The sequence below is a fragment of the Akebia trifoliata genome, chromosome 15, assembly GCF_017979445.1.
Source record: "Akebia trifoliata isolate Shusen 1 chromosome 15, ASM1797944v1, whole genome shotgun sequence".
Taxonomy (NCBI): Eukaryota; Viridiplantae; Streptophyta; class Magnoliopsida; order Ranunculales; family Lardizabalaceae; genus Akebia; species Akebia trifoliata.
Window position 1 is genome coordinate 28,272,592 of NC_141389.1, and position 19,452 is coordinate 28,292,043.

General features: G+C 34.3%; 1 protein-coding gene and 1 pseudogene across 1 annotated transcript; one reads left to right on the top strand and one right to left on the bottom strand.

The window, feature by feature from the left end:
• Nucleotides 1–1,124: 1,124 nt before the first annotated feature.
• LOC147385053 (LRR receptor-like serine/threonine-protein kinase EFR pseudogene) lies at nucleotides 1,125–5,769 on the bottom strand (annotated as a pseudogene).
• A 5,781-nt stretch (nucleotides 5,770–11,550) lies between these two features.
• Nucleotides 11,551–17,768, top strand: LOC147385054 (internal alternative NAD(P)H-ubiquinone oxidoreductase A1, mitochondrial-like). The gene is made up of 9 exons (XM_086425932.1): nucleotides 11,551–12,273; nucleotides 14,634–14,847; nucleotides 14,947–15,107; nucleotides 15,252–15,317; nucleotides 15,710–15,873; nucleotides 16,010–16,124; nucleotides 16,704–16,883; nucleotides 17,198–17,374; nucleotides 17,535–17,768. Exons 1-8 carry the CDS (start codon nucleotides 11,824–11,826, stop codon nucleotides 17,348–17,350), a joined length of 1,503 nt encoding a protein of 500 aa, XP_086282058.1. The 5' UTR covers nucleotides 11,551–11,823; the 3' UTR covers nucleotides 17,351–17,374; nucleotides 17,535–17,768.
• Nucleotides 17,769–19,452: the final 1,684 nt, after the last annotated feature.

The following is a 19,452-nucleotide window of genomic DNA, read 5'->3' on the forward strand; positions in this document are numbered from 1 at the left end:
AGGATGAATATTAATGGAAATACTTTTATCCATGACAATGGGAGTTCCATTTTGTTGGAGAATATGTGTCTTGTGTGGCCACTTATGCAGTCATGTTTGAAGAAAATAAATGTTGCGTAATTGGTGTCATGTGAAAGGGTGGAAACAAAGTGAGAAAAATAGTGGTCTGACTTTGTTGGACACTGCGTAAAACACTATGCTGACTTAGCAGTGCATAGAAAACCATTATTTATTAACTTGTATCTCGGGTGAAGACATATATGATTATTTGTGTACTGCCACGTCAGTGCAGTGTAAAAAAACGAAGAAGTCCCTATAGCACGATTAAGAAAAAAAAAAAAGAAGAAGAAGAAGAGAGAGAAGAAAAGATGCTAAAGTCAAATCCGCTGTCGTAACTCGTGAGTCGTGACTATCAGACTGAACACGTAGCTCACATAGATGACTACCATCATGAGTTGTTTTGTGAGTCTTGATAATCTGACTACCGCACGTGCCACACTCAATCTACTCTCTTGACGTGACAAGTTTTGAACCGTAGATTTGTATTTCTCAAGATATATTATTCCCTTGAGATACATATTTTTAAGAAGAAGTACAGGATGATGTACAGATCTACGATTTTCGAACTTGTCACGTCAGGAAAATCGACTGCAAATGCCACGTGGGGTGGTCCAATTATCACGATTCTTGGTTTTTTGTTATAGAATTTCTCATCATATGCTCAAACTCTATGGTGCATGTCATGCCAAGCCTAACGAGAGTAATTTTGTAAATTAGGGATGACATTCAATACATACAGACTCATGAGTATGGATCCCAGATTCTGTGACCAAAAAAAAAAATTTCCATCCATCTTAGTGCCTTGTTCAATTGTTCGATGAGTCATTCTTTGCTCACAATGGTACTTTTTTAACTAACAAGGGTACCTATCCACGACAACATATGAATTATTCGTAATCACAAACACATTATTTTGTTCAAAGAGAAATGAAAGAAATGTAAAGAATTAATAGTAGTCATCATAAAGAAAAGTCGATGTAGCAATATAAGCTCTATACAACGATTGGTTTTTGAAAATTTAATACTAGGTATTTTCATTAAGTAAAACCTCAAAGGAATTAAATAGATGAAAAGCCTCAATTTTCTATTTAATGGTGGGAACAACATTATGTGATTAAACAAAATTAAAACTACCATACAAATATCAATAATTATTGAGATAAGATGTGCCTTCGCAAATAAAGTCAGGCTCTAATTTGTCTCTCTCCCATTAATCTCGAGCCCTTGATAAGCATCCCTGATCGAGCACAATTCCACGACAACATTATTCATCTCCATGCGTTCTCTTGGTGCTTCCATAGAACATGTTACTCCAATTCTGAGCACAGAAACCAAACATTCCCACATTCGCTGGTTTCTATCATTTTGATGTTCTAGAGTAGTGGTGACCGCAACATTTTCATCTTCTAAGAATAGACGTGCATCCATAATCTGCATTGCTCGTTCAGGCAAAGCCATCTTGACAAAGTTGTGAAGGCTTAGATCATCCTTAAACACGTCATTGGTTGGTCTCTTTGCTGTGAACATCTCTAGCAAGAGTATTCCAAAACTGTACACATCTCCAAATATAGACGGCTCCACACCCATGCCATATTCTGCAAATTCATGGATCATATTGTGGTATGCTTCACTAAAATGGCTAAAAAAAGAGAAGGGAAAGACATTTTTTGACATACCTTTCTCGCAATTAAGAAATTGAATTACTTCAATTATACCCAAAATTAGACATGTCTTCCGTGACTACTTTCTTATATCAAGTCTAATAGAAAATAACAAACTACCCCTTACATGGTTCAAATTAAAATTTAGAAAGCGAGGTGCCTGGTTATTTTAGTGAGATAGATTTGGTAAAAATTATAAGGAAAATGCTGAACTGACATCGTTTCACACATTGCTGATGTGGGTGTGTGTATAGAACCGTAGATGATTTTCATCGAGATACGAGTGAGAAGCATCATTGATTCAGTAAATACAATGTGTGAATCGATGTCTATTTTGATATCACTCCAACATGCCTCAAATTATAATGACAAAGACTCAAGTAAAATTCTCCAAATCAATGAGAGAGGCAAGTTGGAAGCCCCAAATAACACCATGGACATTTGGAGACGGACCATTTCTTCTTATTTATTTATTGAATGGTAAGCCAGAGGTGGTCCACCAGATCTTATTTTAATTATTTTTTTCTTACTTTGTCCTTTTTATCACCAATTTTGCAGGGAATTTACTAAATTATCCCACCAAAAAGTAATTAAATATTCCCATTTTTTCCATTTTATTTGTCGCCTAATATCCTTTTCTTTCTCATGGTTCTCTCCAAGGGAAAAAAAAAAAAAAAAAAGGGGAAATTAGTCATGCACCTTACATACGAAGGGATTTCTTTCTAAATCCCCCCAATTTTGTTTTTTAGTTTATTTATTTTTTTTTATTATTGTAACTTGATCATCCATTCAGTAATTTTTTTTCTTTATTCATGCCCTTCCCCCCACCCCCACCACCACCTCAATTGGTGAGATTGATCGATGGTTCAAATTGTCGAGATCTACAACTCAAATTATTGAGATCAGCCATTGTTCCAGTCCTCGACATAAAAAATTGCAAATCGTTGATCCCAATGTATGAACTTGGACCCTCAAGATAAATATCAAAATTTCAAGATCAACCTTGTTGCAATCGTTGATCCCGATATTTCATAATCAATCATTGAGATCAAAGATTAAAATTGTTGATGTCAACATTGTGAATAATTGACATCAACAATTTGAACCGTCAAGCTTGACTATTTAAGTCCACAGTATTATTGAGGTGAGGGGCATTAAGAAAGAACGATTTTTCAGTTTCAGGGTTGTTAAGATACTTTCACAAACTCAAGGTGCATTTAGAAAGACATCCCTCTAATAGGATCTATTAAGTAATTTTTCAAGAAAAGCGAAGGTATCTTATAGCATCTATATGAAGGACTTACCATTCTGCTTATGCTAGATGTCCTATACAATTGAGTAAGGGGAAAACAATAACAACAATACAATTGAAATTCATACCTGGAGGAATGTACCCAATAGAGCCTTTAATAGCAATTGAGTTTGTCTGACTTTGTATAAAACAATCAGAAGAGACAGAAAGAACCTTTGCTAAGCCAAAATCACTGACATGGGCGATCATATCGACATCTAGAAGAACATTGCTTGGTTTCAGATCAAGGTGAACGATTGTTGTCGGACAATGATGGTGAAGATAATCCAATGCTGAAGCAACATCAATGGCTATATTTAGCCTTTGAATGAAGCTTAAATTCCTCATACCATGCTCTTGTTCATCAACACTTGGATGCAACCAGCTTTCTAGACTTCCATTAGGCATAAACTCGAGCACAAGAGCTTTAAAGTCATTACCTTGAAAATCCACACTTGAGCAAGAACTCAAGGTCTTAAGGAGATTTCGATGTCTGATGTTTCTCAAGGCTTTGCACTCAGACATGAAACTCTTCGAAGCTCCTCGTTGTTGAAGGTTGAGTACCTTGATCGCGACCGTTGTTTCATACTGATGAAGAACTCCTTTATACACAGAACCATAACTTCCACTACCAATCAAATTCGCTGCAGAGAAACCATCGGTGGCCTTGACGATCTCTCCATAGGAAACCCTAACATGTTGATCCACAATGGAAAATGTGGATGAAGGTTTCTTTCTTGATTTTCTCCTCGCATGAAGAATAAGAATGCATGACATGATTGAAATCAAGCTTATAAGTACCACACCAACTAATAAGAAAATTTCTTTGAAAGAATGAGAATTTCCTTGTTTCTTAGACTCCTGGATGGGGCAAACTGGTAACTGCAATTCGGAAATTCCACCACAAAGATTATTGTTCCCAAATATTGAAATCGCACTTGCATTTTTGAAGATACCTTTTGATGGTACCTCACCCTCAAGATTGTTTAGAGACAAATTCAAAGTAAGCAGACCGGACAAATTCTCTAACTCTCTTGGAATTTTTCCAGATAAGTTATTGCGTGAAAGATCTAAATCTTGAACACCTCTCAAAGAAGCAAAAGATGAAGGAATATTTCCATGAAAGAAGTTTCCTTCCATGTAAAGTCGTTCAAGTGACAAACAATCACCAAGTGAAGTAGGGATTTCACCAGATAATTTATTTTCGGAGACATCCAATTCACCAAGATTTTTCAAGCTGCCAACTTCCGCTGGTATGGATCCAATCAAAGAGTTAAGGGATAAGTCGAAGGTTATTAGAAAGGAGGGAAGTTTGGGTATAGAACCATTAAGGTTGTTTTGAGATAGAGTTAAGAATTGTAATTTTCGACAATTCTCAAGACTCCAAGGAATGTTTCCTGTCAAGTTGTTCTGATCTAAAAAGAGCATGTACAGTAGGGTGAGATTTCCTATGGAGGATGGGATCTGCCCAGACAGTCTGTTTTGGTATAAGTATAATTTTTGTAGCTTTTGGAGCTTCCCAACACTGTTGGGGATACTACTTGTGAAAAAGTTGATACTTAGACTCAATTGAGTTAAATTGACAAGGTTCCCAATCCCTAGAGGGATGCTTCCAACTATTTTATTTGATCCTAGTAAAAGGATTTGGAGTTTTGTGGAGAGATTGGCTACAGAGTTGGGTAACATACCTCCAAAATTATTCTGATCTAAACCCAACAATTTTAGATTGCTGCAATTAGTTAAAGAAGTAAAGAAATTTAAATCATCAGCTTTCCCGCGTCCAAGACTATTGGCGGCCAAGTTTAGCCAACTTAGATGACGTAGGCCTCCGAAATTTATAGGGACTGATCCGATAAAATTGTTAGCAGACATACCAAGATGTTGAAGTTGTGAAGCATTAGACAATGAAGGGGGTATCGGTCCTGTAAGTTGGTTTGCATCGATAGAAAGTATTTGGAGGTTCGGAAGACCAACGCTGATATCGAGTGGAAGACTACCCAACAATTGGTTACCTCCCATATATATTTTCGTGAGTGACGAGATATTAAAAAGCCATGGAGGGACCTTACTAGATAGTAATTGATTCCCACTGATGTCGAAAACTCTTAAACTTTTAAGTTGACGTAGAGAATCTGGAATGCTTCCCACGAGGCTATTCACCCCTAGAGAGAATTCTTCAAGAGAGGAAAGGTTCCCCAAAGAAGGTGGAATACCTCCAGTTAGATTGTTGTAGGAAATGATAAGTACAAGAAGCTTAGATAAGGAACCAAAATGGACTGGAATTTTGCCGAAGAGGTTATTCCTTCTTAGACTGATGACTTTGAGGTTCGAGCAATTGGACAGACTAGTCGGAATCTTGCCTACGAAAGAATTGTTTGTCAAATTGAGGAACTTAAGTCGAAATAAATGACCGATTTCTTGTGGGATTTCACCTTGGAAGGCATTTTCTTGGAGGTAGATGGACCTTAGGAAGGATAGATTTCCAATGTAAGGTGAAATAGAACCCACCAAGATGTGGGATTGTAGGTTCAAGTTCACCACTCTTCGATGTCGACGACCACATGTAACACCTGGCCAATCACAGAAATGGAGTGAATCATTCCACGAGCTCATGACCCGTAGTGGATCTTGAGTTATCTGGTTCTTGAAGGCAAGCAAAGCGAATCGATCGGTTTCGTTTGTGGCAGCTTCTACTGCACAAGAGCTCATCATGATGCACCATAGAAGGATGAATATTAATGGAAATACCTTCATCATCATTAAATTCATCATCGATGACAACGGTAGTTCCATTTTGTTGGAGAATATGTGTTGTGTGGCCACGAAACTGCATGCACTTATATGATCATATTGGAAGAGAATGTTGCGTAATTGGCGAAATGTGAACGGGTGGAAACTAAAAAGGCAAGTCTTTGCCCAGTCTATAATCCAGGTCTGTATCTTTGCCCAGTCTATAATCCAGGGTCGATGTGAGTGAGTGAATCGTCCAATGTAACGAGGGTAATTTTGTAAATTGAACCTGTAGACAACGTACTCTTTGCCCAGTCTATAGTCCAGGTCTGTATCTTTGCCCAGTCTATAATCCAGGTCTTGTCTAAGGACTACTTAGACCGCACATCAAACGCACATGGTTGTGGCATCTATGATCCAATGCTACAAGACGTAAATGTCAACATCCTATGAACTTTAAAATAAAAAATAAAAAAGATAATTTATTTTTCCCTGTTAAATTTTAATTTTAATTTTAAATTTATGAATTCGTCCATTTTCAAAACCTTGGATCAAGTCTAAAAAAATAATTCTTTTTTATTTTATTATCTGAGTTTTTCTAATAAATCTAGAGGCTATAATGCTGGATTGTCGGCCAGTTTGATAATCCATTTGATCTCAAAGACTTACTAAGTTAGTAAAGGAAGTGTTTTTTTCTTTTAATGAATTTGGAAATGGCATGTGCAAAGGGACAAGTATAAAAAAGGTTTACTTATAATTTAAAATATTGTATAAATGATTTTTTTTTTTTTAACTAACCTCTTTGTTTATAACGATTGTTGCAATTTTATGATTTTGACCAAAATGACTTTGTTTGTATCAATTTTAAATAGAAAAATGAGGGTATTTATGATATATGAATTCAGTGCCGTGTTGCAAATCATTTTCTTAGGGGGGGAAGGGTGAGAAAAGATTTGCAGCCTCAAACGACAAATCTCTTGCATGTGGAAATTGATTTTTCCTGTTTTTTCTATTTCTTTTGCACTAAAAAACAATCAAATATCAGTTTTTCACGCCTAACTAGTGTTCTTATAATTTGCCGTGCAATCAAACACGTCATTAGTTAAAAAATTTGTTAAGGCATAAACAATCTACATATGAATTGCTGCCTCAATTAATTAAAAAAAATTGTTTGATAAAATGTTTCAAGAAAAGGAATTAATATTTGAAAACATAGTTAAAGAATACTCTACATATACTATAAGAATAATGTATTAAGAATACTCTACACATATATACTATGTGAATAATCTATTACTTCCTTAAAAAAGAATGGGTAATGTTAACTTGCATGCCAAGGGCACATGTTAATATGCATTAAATACACCTCCAAAATTTGTTTTACCACTGGAAATGCTCTAAAAAAATGTCCTATCAAAAATACCACAAATGCTTATGTCCTAGGTGTTTTAAATGCACTGAATCCTTATGCCGCTTTAAAATTTTGGAGGAACCCTCGATCATGAAACGTTATTTATTTTATTTATTTTACATCCTTACTTATTAGTTAATATTTGAACTATCTCCTTAGAGATATCACAGGTAATTCTAAGGAGAGGATTCTACCAAAATTTTAAAGCCGGTTGGCACTTCAAAGTTTTTTGGTATTTTTGGGAGGTGTGCTTTTCTAATCTCAAATAAGATTTGTGAAATGAGCAATGTATGGTCAAGATAAGTGTAGAAATACATGTTTCCAAGAGATCAATATAAACTTCTACAATATTTCTTGTTCTAGGGTGTCCTTCGAAGTATCTTCCCATCACATTTGTATGTTTGATTCTCCTGCTCAAATCCATTTGAGATCGGTATTTTTAGATTTTTCTTAAAATACTATGACAGAATTCAAAACTCGTTTGAGTCGTCTTGGTATCAGACATGAAAAAGAAAATAAAAATATATCACTATGAATATAATATGAAGTAAATTCAAAACCATTGATCTTTTTTTAAAACTATGATATGTGCTTTGAAATCTAGATGATTTGTGTGTCATTGATTGGAAATTTTTATTGACAGGTTACCAAACTCTAAGGGCGGGCCAAAATTTTGAATTTTTTTAAAAAACTTTGTTTTAAAGACACCTATTGGTTCTTACATCTTCTTGGTAGCTCTACGTCTTCTTGGTGAACCAAGACACTGCTACGCACAACTCCGATCTCTTTTTCTTCTTCTTCTTCTTCTTCTTCTTCTCTCTCTCTCTCTCTCTCTCTCTCTCTCTCTCTCTCTCTCTCTCTCTCTCTCTCTCTCTCTCTCTCTCGACCTCTCTTCTTCTTCTCTAATATGTTTCTTTCTTCTCTATTTCGAATTACCATCAGATTTTATGGAGTTGCCTGAGTCATCGAAATTGTTGGAGGATGAGAGGAATGCAAAGGGTACCATTTGACATTACTTTTAGAGGTACTTCTAAAAACATTAAGGTCCTTGGAGTTTCTTTGTGTATCAATAAAAATTTCCTTATTGATTTTCAAAGTGACCCAATCAAGATTATAGAAAAAGGTACTCCCTTGTTAGCAATTTCTTGTTTAATTCATGAAAGAATCACGGATTTTTTTCATTTTTTCAATGAAAGTATTATTACTTTGGATTATTGAATTATTTATATGTTCACACCCCAACCAACTAGTTGTCTTTACTAACCTTGCTTTACTTGAACTAACGCACTCAGAAGGTCACATCTGTCTGACTTCTAAATGAAGACTTGTAAAACGAGAACAGCTAGCTACCAGTTGTCACATATTTTAAGTTAAAAAAGAATAAAACACATTTGTTTTATGACTTCTATGAATTTTTATAAATCTTGATCGAAAAAACAAAATACTATTGTAACTTGTTGTATGATGTAAAGTATAGAGTGTAAACTTGTAAGTGGTCATGCTTCAAAATTTTGGAGGAATCCACCATGACAAATGTTGAACGGATATTCAGCACCAAACATTTTAGCCAACCATTTTTGTCTTACATGGGCTAGAAGTTTTGGAATGGGCTGATTTTTGGTGAGGATGATCTCTACGGTGAGGAGATCATCCTCACCAAAAATCAGCCCATTCCAAAATTTCTAGCCCCATGTTTACAAGTTGAAAAATCGTGGACCGTCCATTTGTTGTAAACCATTTTTAATGGGGTCGGAAGTTTTGAAATGGGGTGATTTTTGGTGATGATGATCTCCTCACCGTAGAGATCATCCTCACAAAAAATCAGCCAATTCCAAAACTTCTAACCCATGTTTTGAAAAATGTTTGGTGCTGAACATTTCCCTATATATATATATATATATATATATATATATAGGGTCGGGTTCCTACGACCCTTATTATGACTCACATTACGACACCGTGTTTTATCTTTTATGGGCAAAAATATTTGGAATGGGCTGATTTTTTGTGAGAATGATCTCTATGGTGAGGAGATCATCCTTGTCAAAAATCAGCTCATTATGAAACTTCTAGCCCCATGTTTACAAGTTGAAAATTTTTAGACCGTCCAATTTTTGTAAATCAATTTTGATGGGGTTAGAAGTTTTGGAATGGGATGATTTTTTGCAAGGATGATCCCCTCATCACAGAGATCATCCTCACAAAAAATCAGCCCATTTCAAACTTTTTTGCCCATATAAGACAAAAACGATGTCGCAATGTGAGTTGTAATAAGGATCGTAGGAACGTCACCCATATATATATACAAAATTACTATGATTTAAATGATTTGACTCAAACAAGAAAAGATGACTTAGACGAGACAACCCAATTTCAACAGTTGCCTAATCAAAATTGAAGTAAAAGAATTTCATTGTTTTTTAGGTAAAGAGGTATATCCTTACTATTTATGTCTAGATCTAATGTCTACTAATTTTCACGAATTTAAATATTTTTTATGAGTAAAATTTATTTAAATATTTTTTATTTTAAATAAAGATCTAGGTCAATAATTCGATTGGTGTGAGTGGTACAATATTAATGTAATATATAAATAGGTATTTTAGTAACTTGAACAATAAAAGGAGAGTAATTTCGTCTTTTTAACTAATGTCTTGGAAGTGGAAAATAAATAACGAAATTCCGTTAACTGCACATACACAATGTTACTTCAATAATATAAAATGTTGATTTTGTCCTTGTGGATAATTTGAAACTACAGGGTGTATATCTAAATTTTGTAAAAACATTAAGGGTATATCAAAAAATTTCTTTACCAAGGCTATAGCTCTCACTCGTCCTTGCATAGCTTCACCCCTGATAATAGTATACTATTAAGAGTAAAATTATGGTACATTTGCATTGGTTGAACTTATATTTATAAATGTTTTTCTCAACTTTGTAATTCGGCTTGTTCTCAACTCTTTATTAGGAATAAAAATCTTTTAATAACCTGTAATTTAACCTTTGTTAAAAAAATTACTCGGTTCTAAAGGAGATTGAAGACAGTAGATTTTTGGATAGGAAAATATTAAAAAAATGCTAAGAGGTTGAAGATGATGGATTGACAACAAATTTGAATAGATTGAGTTGGTTTTAAAAAAAAAATAATCAAAGAGTTTGAAGACAATGAGTTTTCAGATAATGAAAATTAAGACTTCTTGTGGAAGATGAGGATGTTTTGATTGTGTCATATTAAGTTCTTATGCAAATCTCAAATTAGCTTACAACATAGGGAGGTGTCTCTAATTTTTACCTTAATTTAGGGGGATATCTTAAAAAAATTTGTCTTCGTTCAAAAAAAAATTTTCATTTTTATTATTTTATAAAAACTTTAAAGATTAGTGGAGCTTTTTATCGAGTGGTTTATGGTTGTAATGAACTTTTGACATCCTATAGACTTTTGGAGACTCCATTATGATAAAAAAAAAAAAAAGGGATTTGAGAAGGAAGAAGAAACCATTTTCAAATATTTTAAAGATATATATAAAAAAAACTAAAAAATCATACATCTACTTAGTTTTTTTTTATTTATTTATCAAAATTGATCAATGATGGTTCTTTTGGTTTAAAATCATCTACACAAGTCATTATGGTAAGTTTTAAGTCATTATACTATAAAATTTACTTGATTTCATTTTTTCAAGTTTTTTAACTAAAATACATGGAAAGATCGACTTAAAATCTGACATAACAACTGATGTAAATAATTAATTTCAAATCAAAAGAACCATCTTTGATCGATTTTGATCCAAAAAAAGAAGTAAAGAATTGAAAAAAATCTAATTTCATTTTTAATTATAAATCATCAAAATAAAATAAAAAATATATCTAAAAGTTCAAAATGAGAAGTATATCATTTTCACTTGTTATTCACGATAATAATAAAAAAAATCGTCAAAAATAATTGGATTAACCATTGGAAAATCTAAATATATGAAGAAAAAGAAAAATGGGTAATTTTAATTTTTCAAAAATATTATAATTTGAGATTAGGTTGAAAGACTGGTTGGAAAAGATGGATTTACTAAATAGATTATTCACCTCACCCTTAAAAGTCAAGGACTAATAATAAAAAAAGAAGATAACATCAGGGATTCTTAAGTAATTTCCTTTAAAAAAATATATTAAGGGTCTGTATCATCAATTTATGGTATTCTAACCTCCACCGACGTTGGAGGCTCTTTCTCCTTCAAATGACAAAAATACCCATTGTTCATAAAATGATGGATGAGAAACTCTGTACTTCCAATCCCCATCTTATCCACTGTTGGACATTGAGCCTCCAACGTCGTAGGAGCGTAGCAAAATCCTTCCTCAAAACTTGGAAAGAGATAAGCATAAAACTAACCAGACAAATGTTTCGCGCCTCACTCGACATCTCAATAGTCCCATAAACTACCGATTTATTTTCCGAGTCGTCCGATTCTCCTCTGATTCAAGATTTCAATTTATGTAGATTTGCAGAATTACTAGATTTAGAAGAAGAATTATTATATTTGGCAGAGTTTTGTTTAATCCAAATTCTAACTCTAATCTCTCCTGCACTTCTGCAACTCCAGAAATCAGAAATCGTCCACAAATCAAAAAAAAAAAAAAAAAAAAGATAGTAAAAGAGGGATCTGAAGAATATGTCTTGGTTCAGAACCCTCATTCATACCTCCACTGTCAGAGCATCTATCAATCACAGAACCACAACTACGTATCCTCGATTCATCTTCACTTCTTTGTCGAATTTCAGCTCTGAATCGACTCAACAAACCTCATCTTCAAAGGTGTCGCGATACTCAGGTCTTGAACCTACGAAGCCCAATGAGAAACCTAGGGTTTTGGTTTTGGGTTCAGGTTGGGCAGGTTGTAGGCTTATGAAGGAGATTAACACTGATATCTACGATGTCGTTTGTGTCTCTCCTCGAAACCATATGGTCTTCACGCCTCTATTGGCTTCGACCTGTGTCGGGACTCTTGAATTTAGATCGGTTGCCGAACCCATTGGAAGGATTCAACCAGCAATCTCAAAAGCTCCTGATTCGTACTTCTTTCTTGCTAATTGCAAGAGCGTCGATGCGGAGAACCATGTGGTTTGTTTAATCTTGACTTCTCTGTTCTTTAGTTTTGGTAAATTTTGAATTTTGAATTTTGAATAAAGAGTAATTGAGTAAAATTTGTTTTAGTTTGTTGCTTTGTTTGTGATTTGTGCCTTATTTGTTGAAAATTTTAGCGAAAAAGATTCAACAGAGTGCAAATTGATGTAGTTCCCAGGTTAAAAGATTAGGGATTGTTTGTGTTACCAAATTTGTGGCTTAAAAAACAAAACTTTTTTAGAGCTTCTTGGAGAAAAGGATATCTGATTTAGAATGGCGAGGGATCACTCATCTAGATAAAGGGTTTGTGTGCAATTGTTTTAAAAATGGAACCTATGATCAAACTTATTTTTAGCTTATTTCTCGAGCCATGGTTCTAACTGGTTGAATCGATACGTAATTGATTATATTTATATATTGAAAATAATTGAAAAAAATAGTGATAAAAGCAACAAGTAGGAAAATAAGAAAAAATATAATGGGCAAATATTTATGTTATTAATAGAAATATTATTTGGAAAAATATTATTTTATATTACTCGTCAAAAAAATATTATTATATCTAAAACACAAAAACCAAAATATAACCCAGTAATTTAGTAGTCGAATCACTGATAATTGATAACCATTGCCATTGTAATTAACAATGCTAAAAGCCAAGTTATTTTGCATAAGAAAATCAATAAAACCAGAAGAGAATCTACTAGATTTTCACTGAGTCCTACTGAATCAAACTAGAACTGAAATCACTCCCTCATCAACCTTTAGTCCTTTTATTATTGATCTTTTAAAGTTAAAAAATGAAATATATGAGGAAAACGTTTAAAAAATGAAATTTTGTGTAGTGGAGAGTCGAATTTCTCTTGTTTGAGGAAACATACCTTTAAATCCTTTGAATTTGTGATGAATGCACTCCATTTGAAAAGCCCTAATTCCTTTATCAAAGCCCCCTTTCAATAGTTCTTGAATCTGAAGTGATTCTTCTCCGTTTTGAAATCCTACCCTAACTCCTCAAAACTCGAACCGGTTGTGAGAGTTTTCAACGAAAGACTTCTTTTTAGGGAGCATTTCCTCTTTTGGAAAAACTGATGATTCAAATAGTTCAACAGTCGAACCATAGACTTGAAATAACCAATGGTTATTGGAAAATAACGGTTCTTTGCCTACTGGACCAAAATTTTAAAAAGTTCGTTCCGGTCGAACCTGGTTGGACCTTCAATCTGATCTGGTTTTTAAAAATACATTGTGTGGATCAACACCACCCAAGGGTTTTGATGGAACTGAGACCAGTGAACGTACCAAGAATCAATCCCCAAGTAGGGCTGCAACTTGGGCGGGCCAAACTCGACCTTGGGTCAGGTTTGGGCAAAAAGAAAATTTTGACTGAACCAAACTGAGCTGGGTTAGATCATAGACATTGAGTTGCCCGAATAAAACTTAATGTCATTATAATTTAAAAATATTTTTAAATATCTTTGCTTCTTTCTCATTCACAATTCAGATTTTTAACTTTAGTTAATCGTCATCTTCTTTTCTTAACCTTTGCTGATAATTTCATGTATGTGAACTTTGAAATATATTTTTAAGACAAATAATTGTAAGTTTTATATTTTTTACATACCACTTATGTTTATGAGTCATTATCATTACTAAATTATCTAATATTAAAGAGGAATGAGCCAACCTGACATTTCATACCCAAGGTCAGGTTGGGTGTGGGCATGCGTTGCTGTTTCTGAAATGTGGGTTGGGCGCGGGTGGATCACCTACCCGGCCCAAGTTGCAGCCCTATCTCCAAGTTAGGTATCATCCCATGCAAATTGGATGCTGGGTCCCATATAAAAATAAAATTCATTCAATAATTTCCTTTTCATATTGATGGTTTGCTCCTTAAAATGTATTTCTAGATTAATCCTAAACTTCATAAATGTAATTCCAATCAAACTAAAATGGTAAACCTATACTGGCATTCTACCGCTTTGCAACTTATATGATAGCAATAAACTCATATTTCTAATTAAAGAAAAAGATAATCTTAATTAAATAAAGTAAATCCTAATCAATCTTGTGGGCCCACTTGCTTCTGAATCCTTAAATAAATTCCATGCTCTCAATACTACTTTAACATGATGCTCCAACGTTAATGTCTTTTGCCTTCTAAAATTATTTATTCAAAGTAGGATCTTTCCAGAAAGGACTTGGATGCGGATCTGACAAAATAGCTATTGAAATCCAGTCTTAATTGAATTGTTTTAGAAATATGATTTTATTTACTGCAGTAACCCTTATATTTTTTCACTATGTCACATTATTAGAAATTGAGTTTTTAATAATGTGTCTCACTAATGGAATTTAAGGTGCACTGTGAGACCGTTGCTGATGGACCAGACACCTTGTCCCCTTGGAACTTTAAGATTGCATATGATAAGTTGGTCATTGCATCGGGAGCCGAAGCCTCGACCTTTGGAATCCGTGGTGTTAAAGAGCACGCGATTTTTCTACGTGAAGTTTATCATGCTCAGGAGATTCGTAGGAAACTACTACTAAACCTAATGCTTTCTGATGTCCCTGGTATATCAATTAACACAAGGATTCATTTTCATTTGATCTGTCACTGAATTATTGTTTAGGGTCCTATTTATCTTAAATTGCTCTTTTGTTGTGGTGAAGGAATTTCTGAGGAAGAAAAGCGAAGGCTCCTACATTTTGTTGTTATAGGAGGTGGTCCAACAGGTGTTGAGTTCAGTGGTGAGCTTAGTGATTTCATCATGAAAGATGTTCATGATAGATATGCCCATGTGAAGGATTACATCCATGTGACTCTGATTGAGGTTTGTCCACACCAGATCTTAAGCTTGAATATCAATTTGAACCATATTTTACTGCTTTTTATACATTTCCCCCTTCTATTTTCGAGTCTCAGTGCCCTCTGGGCTTTGGTTGGCCAAGTTCATATAATTTTCTTCCCTTTACAGGCAAATGAGATATTATCCTCCTTTGATGTTCGCCTCAGGCATTATGCAACTAAGCAATTGACAAAGGTGAGACATATTCAAATGCTACAAAGAAGAAAAGGATTGGGAATGAACCATTTGCTCTGATTTTTATTTTATTTTTAAGTTCGTTATTGGAAAATTAATAAATGAAAGCTGGGCTTTCATATTCTTAATTCTATGTATAATTTGATCAAAATTCAAAATCAAATATCACTTAGATCTGTTAATAAGTAACTAACATATTTAGTTATCCTTATGATGTGAAGTTTTTTAGTAAGACCTTAATATAACAATTTATTAGTCTTAAGAACAGTAGTTCATGAGTATTTAATCACATTTATGTAACATTTGGTGTAGCATGTTAATCTAGTAATATTTTTTCTGTTTCCATTTTAGTTATGAGCTTTCTCTGTATTGAATTTTGTATTTTCTCCCAGTCAGGAGTTCATCTTGTACGTGGAATTGTCAAGGATGTTCAACCTAAAAAAATAGTACTTAATGATGGCACCGAAGTCCCTTATGGGCTATTAGTGTGGTCTACAGGCGTTGGTCCCTCACCTTTCATACAATCTATGCAATTTCCAAAATCCCCAGGTGGAAGGTACATCCTTGATCCTGTAGAGCTATAAAATCTATTACTTCGTCGGCTTTAGCTTTCTATATATTAGGTTTAAAATAAGGACCTATATGCTGGTATATACCGAGGGAGTTGTAATGATTTCTATGTGTGTTTACAGGATCGGTGTTGATGAGTGGTTACGTGTTCCTACTGTGCAAGATGTGTTCTCAATTGGTGACTGTTGTGGGTTTCTTGAAAGTACTGGTAAACCAGTACTTCCAGCTTTGGCCCAGGTGTGTTGTGTATAAGTAACTTCTGGGTTTTCTACTTTTCATGCCATTTAGATGCTTAAGTCAAAAAATACTGGTGCTTAAGTCGAAAAAGAGGTTCAGATTGTTGTATCTTTTATCATTATCGGAAGATAACATGGCATGTTGGGTCACTACTTTTGCCAAGTTGAAAACATTTTTCATGCATTCTCGCTGTAAAGGTCAGATGGCCCAGCTAGGTTTAAAAACTGCACCAATTTAGATGAAAACATGCTCAGTGCCTACCCAATCAACTCTGTCTTGCCCCTAGTTCATGATTTGATTTAAAGAATATAGAACAAAGGGGCCAACTCTAGTTCATATATCTTTTAAGCAAAATTTATATGCAATTTAAATCATATTAATAAAATTTTGTCTTGAATAGATTACCTTCTAATTATGCCCTTTTTAATCTAAAGTTTTCGTAGCTTAACGAACCTCTTCTGGGTATACCTACGTGTAGTAGTATCTCACTTGAAGATTTATTAGGGCCTCTGTTGAGCCGTCTACGTCATTTTTATTTATTTTTAAATAATTTTGCTTCCAATTGGAGTATTGAAACAGGTTGCGGAGAGGCAAGGAAAATATCTAGCAGGTTTGTTGAACAGGGTTGGTAAAGCTGGTGGAGGGCATGCGAACAGTGCAAGAGACGTGGAACTAGGGGACCAATTTGTTTACAAGCATTTGGGAAGCATGGCAACTGTTGGCAGATACAAGGCCCTTGTGGACCTCAGAACAAGCAAGGTCAGTTTCTTGGCACAAAAGAGTCCATCTATAAATTTAGTGAGCTTACATTGCCACGCTTGTGCTTTTGACAAAGCAAACAATGAAATATTAAATATGGTGTGGGGTTTGAATAACCATTCTACTTTTTTATGAATTCGCCCCTTTCCATTTCTTCTTCTCCAAACAAACACTTCGATTTGTGTATATATCTTATTTGATATATTATATGTAATTTCATTAATTGGTGCCATAAAAAAGTTGGTGTGGTAATATAAGCTCTATATATTTATCGTCGAAATGGGTGGCAAACTAATACACCATTTCCTTCTCAGGAGGCAAAAGGTTTATCTCTCACAGGATTTGTTAGTTGGTTTATTTGGCGGTCCGCATATCTCACCCGTGTGATAAGCTGGAGGAACAGATTTTATGTAGCAGTTAATTGGGCTACCACATTAGTGTTCGGACGTGATATAAGTCGTATTTGAGATGGAAAGGAAAGGAAAGGAAAGGTATCAGAAATCACACATCGCTTATATTAGCAACCAAACACATTTTCTAGTTTTACGAAGAATCATCGAAGAACACCTCAATAAAGTGTTTTTTTGTAAGAGATTTTACATTTCCCTCCAATATCCTCACTCTTCACTGTATGTTTATAATTTCTTGCAGGATCTGTTTGTTGGGTTATCAGTTGGCAGTGTAGGTGTCTTCTGTGCCACCATGATCTGCCACTGCAAATCAAGAAAAAAGGCAGGTACCATGTATCTCATGTTTAGTTGCAATGCTTACCTGTTTATTGATATTTATTTAGAACAAAGGAGAAACACCCCAATGGAAACATGTTTTGGAGGAAATTTTTTTGTATTTTATTTTATTTGTTTTAAAATGATTGTTATTTGTTTATATTTGGAGGAAATTTTTTTTTGTATTTTATTTTATTTGTTTTAAAATAATTGTTATTTGTTTATATTAGAACCCCGAACGACTATGTCCTCTGTAGATGTTGCCTTCCTTGTGATGGCATTCGTGTGTTACCTTCGTAAGAGTCGGGGATGATTTAGTAAAAATCTAAGATTGGGAATTATTGAAATGGGCCATTTTTTTTTTTTTTTTCCAAACATCGTTAACATGTATTACATGGATGGGTGTCAATTAAGCCCATTGGTCTGTTAACTTGGCTTGGCCCAAAACAAGAAGGTTTAGGGCCTTAATTTTGAGACCACAAAGAAAGGGTCGCACTCAGTTTTTCAACCAACGTGTTATAAAGAAAAAAGTTGATTTTCATCTTTAATTATTATTTTCAATTAGGATAAAGATTGGATCTTATTTTAATGAAAAATAATATCAAATGTTTCGTAATCATTTTAAAAATTGCATGAATTTAGTTGTTTTAATCCCAAAATCAACCCTATCCTGGGCCCACAAGAGTATGGGACCGGTCCAAGAATGGTTGGAAACCGAAGTCTCCCACACAGTCCTAATTGTCAGACCTGAAATCGATCCGATAACTTTGAGTCTGGATCGATGTTTTGGATTCTATTAAAGTTTCGATCCAATATCTTATTGGATCGGATCAACCATGTTCAACTTTGAGTCTGGATCGATGCTTTGGATTTTATAAAAGTTTCGATCCAATATCTTATTGGATCGGATCAACCATGTTCTGATCCGATAATATGTAGAAAGTATATAAACTATATAATATATTTGTTGCAATGTAAGAAGTTTGTTTAGATTTTGTATATAAAACCGGACTTGGAACGAGCTGGACCCAATCTGATTGTTAATGGATCGGTTTGAATCTTAATACTGAGTTTTGAAAAAAAAAAAAAAAAAACCTATTCCGATAAGGGTCCGATCCAGTACTTATTGAATCAGTCTTGGATCCAATCAGATTCTTATTGGATCGAAACCAAATCAACCTCAATCCGATCTGGACCCGAACCATTGACAGCACTACTACTAATGGTACGTTATTAACCGAATGTATGTTAACACCTTCTTTTTTTATAAATAAAAATAAAAATTGTAAGTGTAAATCCCTATTGCCCACCAGACATTCGATAATTAAAAAAATAAAAAAGGCTCTTAATATTAATAAAGAAACCCACGTGGCCCAGCAGAGGAGCAACGCCCCTCACGACCGGGAGGCAGCCTGCCATTGAATTATTAAAATAATAATTATTTAAATGATACAATGGTACACGGGCTACTGGCATTTGTCAGGTGCTCACTATTTGTTGTTCGAGATATTCCAACGATGGGGGTGGGGCTCATTATATATTTATTGAATAATGCTCAAGACTAAGTGATCTCATGACGTGAAAGTGAATTGCAATCGTAGAAACTTTTCTTCGAGATACGAGTGAAAAAGCATCTATGATTCTTATTCACTTTCACGTCATGAAGTGCGATATCAGGTTTGAGTCGTATTTTCTACTCAAAAACTAATGGGTGGTTGAGATACCTTTCTCTATTTGATGAATATTTGAGATATCTTTATATTCTCAAGATGAGGAGATATGCACCCCTTGACCTTGGTCTCGTTTGAATGATAGATGTAAAATGACCTAAATGCCTTGTCTTC